The sequence below is a fragment of the Apaloderma vittatum genome, unplaced genomic scaffold (genome assembly GCF_000703405.1).
Source record: "Apaloderma vittatum isolate BGI_N311 unplaced genomic scaffold, ASM70340v1 scaffold45556, whole genome shotgun sequence".
NCBI classification, from domain to species: Eukaryota; Metazoa; Chordata; class Aves; order Trogoniformes; family Trogonidae; genus Apaloderma; species Apaloderma vittatum.
In genome coordinates, this window is record NW_009722039.1 from 15,680 (window position 1) to 24,271 (window position 8,592).

The 8,592-nt window shown below is 41.8% G+C and overlaps 1 protein-coding gene across 1 annotated transcript in view; it reads right to left on the minus strand.

The window, feature by feature from the left end:
* Positions 1-8,301, minus strand: part of CLMN (calmin (calponin-like, transmembrane)) — a gene marked incomplete at its 5' end in the record, with an annotated part of 17,386 nt that extends 9,085 nt beyond the window's left edge. Inside the window, 4 exons of the mRNA XM_009871597.1 lie at positions 998-1,090; positions 3,724-3,807; positions 5,576-5,671; positions 8,240-8,301. Of these exons, the coding sequence (XP_009869899.1) occupies positions 998-1,090; positions 3,724-3,807; positions 5,576-5,671; positions 8,240-8,301 (335 nt within the window). The remainder of the gene's footprint in view (positions 1-997; positions 1,091-3,723; positions 3,808-5,575; positions 5,672-8,239) is intronic.
* Positions 8,302-8,592: the final 291 nt, after the last annotated feature.

Below are 8,592 nucleotides of genomic sequence, written 5' to 3' on the forward strand. Positions count from 1 at the left end.
AAAAAGCAAAGAAACGTGTCCTTGAAAGTGAATTTAACTGAAATTGTTCTCTTCACAGGACTTGCCAGAGCAAAATATTTTCAGTCAAGAAATGATGACTTGCAGCAGCACTCCTGTCCTTGCTCAGCATTGATATTTGAGCCCAGATTATCCACTCTGCTGCTCTTAGGTCCCCCGTGCCCGCTGCTGCTGGGGCCACAGATGCTGGTTGCACCGTCTCTGCCTGTGTGTCCGCCTGGCCAAACCGGTGCTGTGCACCACTGGTCAGCTTGAGTAGCTCAGCCAGAGCTGAGCCACTTTGAGAATATTTTTTTTAATTATAGCCATTTTTTAAAATGAGTCCAAGAGAATGAAAGAAATCCCAGTCTTAGGAGAGCTGCAGAACCCTCCCTCCATCTCCCTTCGTTCATTAGAATTTGTTATTATCTAAAGGTCATTTTTAAAACACGTGTAGATTAGGCAGCAGTTTTAATCTAAGCCTGGGGCTGCGTCAGTTTTCAGGCTCAAATCAGTTTTATCGATTTCAGGCCTTTCAAGATCTTTCATTTTAGCCATCTACATCAGTTGCAAATTTTTGCCATGTTGAGTAAATCTCCGGAAATCTCCCACCACATTGGACCAAATACTGAAAAGGTTATTGAAAATAAACCGTGACCTGGAACCAAACTTGAGACATTGGTTCAGATCCAGAGAATCTTGAACAGAACCCTGAGAAGGCACAGAAGAGAAGGGAAAGTAGTAATCTGAAGCTCTAATTCTGGTCCAAGTCAAACAAGGGCTTAAATTGTCTACTACTTACACCAAAATAGGTCCAATGAAGTAAAATGAGAGCAGCTGCAGATATAAAATTAGTGTACATTAGGAGGGAAAAGCTCAGGTTTAGTATGCATAATTATGTTCTTTAGGATTAAAAATCAATTTCAAAGTCCGTATTCCACTGGAATAGATTGATACCATAAAGATTGTTCACTTATGATTAAAGTATTCGTTTCATTACCTGAAAAAACAAGATTATATTCCATATTAGTCCAAGTACCAGAGAGGAATTTCCATCTGCTATTTCTGCCGCATCAATGCTAACAAGCTTTACCTGTAGAAGAGATCATAAATTCAGAGCCAATTTTAAAGCAGCAAGGTAAATGCAAAAAAAGCACTGAGACTACTGGGTATGTCCAGAGCACTTCTGCAACTGACTGGCCTGCCAAAAAGCAATACTGAAACCTTATGTTACTGATAATTTGCCCTGATCACAACCACCCTGCTCATGGAACTCTTATCTCAAGTCCCCAGTAAAGTCTGCAGAGAAATGTGAGCCCACTCCTGGATCCTCATGACCACGAATGTGTTTCCTCCATAAAAAAATGGAACAAGATGGTGCCCCCTCCAGTGAATCCTGTTCTTAAAAAGTAGAGAGTCACTTCTCGAACAAAAATAAAAATCCTAATAAGATCTGCTTGCTTCTGTTTTGCTATGCATCTCCTTCCTTCTTGCTTATCTCACCTTACAGAGCTTGTCACAGAGTTCTGATTAAATCGGTCAGCAAAGGATAGGGTTGCCTAATCCAAGAAAACTCTAGACTTTCCCACACTGAGGTTTCTTCCACCTGATAACACCAGGATGTTATTCTCTTAGACAACACAGACGTGGTTTTGGAAAAGGTCACAGAGAAGGGAGGAAGCAAGGAAGCTGTTAGTACTGCACATGGCACCCAGACCAAGTGGAAGCCCAGCACACAGCCCATTTATCACGGAGAAATCCTGTACGGGATGAATCACTTAGCAGTGATTTACCCTGCTGCCCCAGTTCCACAGAAGCGTATGCTGACGGGTTCCACCCACTGTGGTTTAATATCTAACCCTGAAGCTCTTTGGCAGCCCAGGCATTTTGCCAACACCTTCATCAACACCCTTCACTAACCGGTTTGGTTAAACTGAAAAAAGGAAAGCAAAGTAACTTTTTATCTAGTGGTTTGCACAACGGTTTTCAATCTTAGCCAGAAGACACCTCTAGCTGTCACATTTCAAGGCTAGCCCCAAGGTATTTGGCATGGGAAAACCTATAAAAACTAGTGTATTTGAATAGCAGTTTCTCAAAAATGGGGAGCAAATGGCATTTATCATTAGACTGCTTTCAATGTTGGCTCTGTCCTTTTACTGCTGCTTATGTTTGCCACCCAGCACTGCAGAGATATCCAGCTAGAAGATATTGGCTGATTACTCTTCAGGAAACAAGAAATCCACAGAGAAGAAGAAGCTTTAGCACTACTAATTAAAAAGCCACCTGAGTCCAAGGCTCCTCCTGCCTGGGCTCACTCACTGAGGTTCTAGGCTGTCCCCAAGTGAGGTCCTGGCAACCAGACATGCTTCAGTTGCAGCTCTGCCATGTGCTGATATCAAAAGAGAGAAAAAAATCTCATCTGCCAGTGGGCCTTGGCTGGATTTGGGTAGAAAACATCAACTGGGAAACTGTTAAGAAATAGGTGAACACATGAAATATTTCTTAGCAGTTCTGCAGCAAGCCACGTAGACATACACACTTAGGGCCAGATCAGCCCTTCCTGGTAGAGTTTCCAAAAGGAGACTGGAACACCTGGAAGTGACTGGACAGCTTCTTGACCTTTCACATCACCTCCTGAGGAAAAAGGCAAAGGAGGTTAAACCTCCCACATCTACAAGGTCGTAAGAGATCCACCAAGACCTCGCATCGTGCTCATGCCTGCACTGGGGTCTGCAGTGACTCTCCTGGACGAATACACTGCTGGGAGATCTCTGGAACAAGAGCTGAGCTCATGGCAGGGATGTAGCAAAGTGCCGTCAGTTGCTGTTGGGGTGTTCCATGCAAGGCAGCGTTTTGCCCCTCTACACACACCAGACACCTCCTCACCCACAAAGTTTAGAGCCTGTTGCAGTCCTTTATAGGACATTGCCCAACACGTGCTTTCTCTTTCTGAAACATCTAGGTATAACATGTATAGAAGTTGTTACATGGCTAGGACTTCTCTTGACCTCATTACTTCTCAAAATTTTTCAAGAGTAGAGAGTTTTCAAGACACAGGCCACATCCACAGGGCTTTGGAATAAAGCCCTAATGAAAAAATTTTTTTTTAAAAAAAGGAATGAGTAATTTCAAGCTACAGGGTCTGATCTTGTTTGGTCAATTACAACTTTAAAAAGTGATGTTGCAGTAGTGCCAAGCTGACTGGGGGAATTTATATCCTTATAAGGATTTGATTCCTGGAATTATGCGTTTATGTCATGCTCCTAGATTTAATTTTCTCTTGGCTTTGACACATGATCAGGTGCTGCAGCAGTCTACCAGATAAATACATGATTTGTAATACTGAAAGTATTTCTGACAAAAGTCATCTACCTTCATTGTAACTGAGGTAATGTCACTGAGACCCAGTTCATAACAAATACTTGCGTTTCTTTTTATTTTCTTTTAATGTTGCCTTCCTGACCCTTTAATCCTATTGAACTTTTACATTATAAAATGAACAAATAATCATTGTCTTAGACACTGTAGGTGCTCTCGTTGTGCATTTTTATGTGGCTTTTCAGCATTTTTATGTGGCTTTTCAGCCTTGCTGCTAAGGTAAGTTGCAGTGCCTCCAAGCGGTACATTCCTCTTCTATATGTGCAGTGCATCACACTAGTTACAACAATTACAATTTGCACCATATACCAAGAGAAAGTATTAAAATCAGCCTTTGGAAATACTCACATTACTGTCCTCTAAGAACTTAAGTGCTTTGGCTATGTTGTTCAAACGAAAAATGCGATGGGTTGAGGATTTGTATTCGTGCATCTAGAAAAAAAAAAAGAGCCACACTGATTTTAAAAATTATGGAATTATTCACCACATCATGCAAAGCTTAAAAATCTACAAACAGCGGCAAAATAAAGCTAAGGAAATCTACCTATGTGAAATTATTGCCATCTTTTCTGCTTAGCAAAGTGCTTCAACTACATGAGCTGTCCTTGCTGTAGCAAAACAGGGTTAGCAGCCAGCCTTCCTGCTCTCCAGATGTTATCACTCCCTTGGACCTGCCACGTTGATTATTTATGTAATCATTTCCCAATCGTGTTCATTCACACAATCAAATTTACCTGAAAATTCGTAATAATAGATTTATCTTTTTTGTCTTAAATTAAATGATCCTAATTAGGAAGCGTGAGCAGTTTTCATAGTGGGCACAGGCAGGCAGGAGGCAGAGACCTCCACTTTGGCAGAAATGAAACAGATTTGCTGCCTGCTCACCTCCCTGCGATTCCACTTTTTCAGACTCTCATCACACGCGTGCAAGAACACCCAACTGCCAACCCAAGTTTGGCCAGCCGACCCCCTTACCTCCTTCCTTCCCCTCCTGCCTGACCTCCTGGGCCATAGCCTAGGGTTCACCATGATGTGTCTCCCCCTTCAGTAGGATGAGAGGCAATGGTTTTAAACTAGAGGAGGGTAGATTTAAACTAGGCATTAGGAAGAAGTTCTTCGCTATGAGGGTGGTGAGACACTGGCACAGGTTGCTCAGGGAAGCTGTGGATGCCCCCGTCCCTGGAATTGTTCGAGACCAGGCTGGATGGGGCTTTGAGCAACCTGGTCTAGCGGGAAGTGTCCCCTCTAAATGATCTTTAAGGTCTCTTCCAACTCAAACCCATTCTATGGTCCTGTGACTCCATGATTCAAATCCTTTCCAGCCTGGCTCTCAATGCAAACTGTGTGAATGCACACAGAGGTGCTGCTGCTTCTGCTACAGCTCCCCAAAACTGCAAGAATATTAGAAACTAGGTGGTTCTCATTGTGTGACTACAGTGGCCATTCATCCTGCAGTATGCAGATGGTTCAGTCACTACAGAGCATCACCAGGTGATTGCAAATGTATCTGCAGTGGTGAGATGGCTGCAGAACAGGTCTCCCCTCTTATGCAAGTGTGATACCCACACAGAAGACAGTACTTGCTGACAAGACTGATGCAGAAAGAAAATATTAAAGTAGATTGCAGTTGGTCATTTATGTTTGCACTGGGTGTTTCCATTTCTGATATGTGGAACTTTATACAGCTCTTAGAAAGAAAGGAGGAGAGAAAAAAAATCTGTAAGGGAAGCTCTGCCCTTCTGATTTAGATCATATCAGTAAGACTAAGGAAACCTGAGCTAGGATACCAGAACCAAACTCACAACTACACTAAGCATCAGCAGACCTTCTGCGTGTCATAATGATCTTAGTCAAAATAGAAACAGAATTTATGGATTAAAAAAACAAACAGGAAATATGTCTTTTCTTGGTAATGTGACTTGCATCTCTACATGGAATATACGAGTATGAATGTATTAAAGCCTTTAAAAAACTGAGGGGTAGGAACAGTTACACTGATCTCACACCATTTACAATCTACTTTACAACTCAGGGCACCAGCCTGTGACATAAGGAAATCACCACAAAGCTGCTGAAATTCTTATTACTATACACAAGACATGGGACCAAAATCATCCTTATTGCTTGAATGTCCACACATTGTTGCTCATAACAGAGAGAGCTCCATATCCAGGGAGGTTTCTCCCTCTTGCATACATACCAGTTTTTGTCCTGACAGGACTTCCAATAGCGCCATCAAGATTTTGCCATCTTGTATATCAATGAACAAGTCTTTCACTTTCAGAGGAGGCTTGCGCTGTGAAGAAAGAAGCCAGGTAGCTTTTAGAGCAGTACTGCTTGGTAAGTCACCATGATTTCAGAGAGTAAGAAGGAGAGTTTTACAAGACAGAGATATCAGAAGTAAATCTTAGCCTGCAGAAAGCAAGTGCTATGCTGTTCTTCACATCAGTGGCATTCTGTCCCAGGAATGTAGGAACTAAAACTGAGATCTAGTACTGATGTAGCTGAGATGAGACATGGACTTATTCCAGACTTCCTATAACAGAATCTCACCCTAAATACTCTGCCTAGAAAACGACAATCCAAGGGTCGGATGCTGATGCCTCCGACTAAGACAAGTCCAGCTGAAGCAGATCCCACTTGATGCTGAAATCAGCACACAATCCAGCCAGCCACAACGTCCTGTCTCCTCTGTGACACTTCTGGTGGTGCCACTTTGTTTCCCAGTATTTTCCAAGTACTTTAAATAGCAACTTCTTGTATTGTGTCTCTCTCTTCTCAGCAAACTCCTCCAAAGGGAACCATCTCTTCACATCACTGAAGCGTCCAATGATGTGTGCACTGTGAGGCGCACAGCCAAGTCAGCTCAGCCCTTAGGGGTAGTCTCAGCAGCAGCAGTTAGGCTCTGTTCAAGTGTCACTCACTCATGTGTCCTCAAAGAGACCAAACTTTTTATCTGTGGTTGGGCAGTGCACTATTCTTTGATTAAGTCCTGCTTCTGGCAAACTGGGACCATACATTTTCGTTACTACTCTCTAACTCAAGAGTACTTACCAATGCTCCATACTGAAAGAAAGCAAAGTTATCATTCATTTAAAAATTAAATAACATATCTGAAAGCCTCAAACCCAAACCTTTTTTACTCTTTTAGTACTTAAGAACAATCAGAACTCAGAAGATTCAAACTACTCCCAATCATCCCATGACCAGCAGAGCCAGTTCCTCTCAAAAGATGACCCAAATGAGATGGTCTGCTCCAGAAGGGGACACACCACACTGTAAGTTTCCTGAAGAAGTACAGGAATACTTCACTGCTGCCTTTAAAAGAAAGCAGTCACTCTGCAAGAAGTGCTGCTTTGAGGATAAAGGCAGAAGCCACCTTCCTCAGTGGATGCCTTCAGGGAATCACCTGTAATTACTTGTAATTAAGAGCTTTAGCAAAGCTCTCATTACTTACATGGGTATTATTATGCCACTTCCAGGAAAAACATTAACACAGCAGCAGACTTTTCCCTATTATTCGGAAAAGCATTTTTCTTTGTTGAATCAGAGAGGAAAAAAAATTGTATGCGCTCCAGAGAAAGCAGATCACCTGCCCACAAAGTTTCTTTGTATGCTTGGCATGGCAGAATTAACAGCACCCTACAGGCTTTTTCCTCCTGTACGTCAAAGACCTTCTCCACAGTCGCATATTTGACAACCCTTTTTGACAACTTCCAAAATTGCAGTTAGTTTAAAGCCCTAGAGCCTGATTCCCGAAGGCATCACGTAACACTGTCTTCGTTCTAGAGACCTTTGGGAGCAATCGCTACTCAAAACATTTCCAGCTAGCCTCGTTTTGATTTCCCAGTGAGATTTAAGAGGATCCCTTTACTCCTCCAGCAACCCTCACAGCAGAGTAGGGGATTTAAGCAACTATATATGTGATACCTTACTTCTAAAATCCATTTACTTTACCATGTCTGAAATGCAATCATTTCCCAGGCACTACAGGAGCTAAAAGGAGAGTAAATTTGTAGCCCAAACTTGGTCTCAGTCTGTACTTCATGTAATTAAGCCATAGATACAAAAAGCGCCATGAAGCTCAAACTCCAGTCCAAGTTAGGACCTCATCTAGACCAGGAACCAGGTCTCATTCCTTGATCATGCACTAAGCATTGCTGCTATCTCAGTAATATTAAGATTTTTTTTTGGTCTCTTCATTCTCAACAGCAGGAAAATCATTCTCTAGAAGGCAGACTACTCTTAAGAGTTAGCACTTATCTACTATCAATAAGAATGATAAATTAGCTTTAACAGCCATATTATAGTATGATTAAGAAACAATTACATCTTAAGGATATGAAGTGATGCCCCAAAATTCATGCTCTAGCGTAAGTAGCTACATAAAGATCCCATCACACAGCCCCCCCCGACATGACTGACAAGGAACTAATGTTTGCCATCTGCAGATATGGGATGAAGCCAGGTTCTGAAGAACATCTGTCTTTGGCCATGATGCCTAAGATGTTCAAACTTCCAGTCCAGGGAAGAAGACAGTCATCATCACCCCACAGCAACCTCAAGCACTTTTGATTTTATGTGGTTACATTCTATTGGAAAATTCTAGCCTCATGATAACAGTCAGTACCATTAAAGACTTAAGTGAACCTTAAGTGAACTAAAGCCAGCCAGGCATTCATTGCACCTGAAAAGTAATTTTCAATTAACCAGAAAGAAGCCTTCAGCTTCCCCTCATTCTCCTCCCCATGTGCACAGAAGTGAACTTTGTTCCCATATTTTAACTACTTTATGAGGAGTTAACTGCAATCTGTCTATGGTTGTGTTCTTGTATCTCAATATCAAGACTGTCTGTCAGTCTTACCTTTCCCAAATGCAGGTTTATCCATCTGGTAAAGGTCCTCTTCTGTACATTTTCCCGTTCCACTAGAAATATCAGAAACAAAAAAACCTTCATTTAAGTTTCTAGAAGAGGGAAAGCTGCTAGGAAATTTCAAAAACTCATGCACAACAAAGTCAGAATTCATGAGAATAACATAAATAAAACAAATACATTCCAAATTGGGAGATAGAAGGTTGAGTTACGGTGATTTATTCGATTTCTTTGCCCAGACATGAGCTATACACCTGTATACACCTAAAGGCTGTAGGTAGAGATCTCTCTTAGTTTTGCAAACTTCAGTGTAGCTTTTGAGAGGTGAACATTAATGTGTCGTG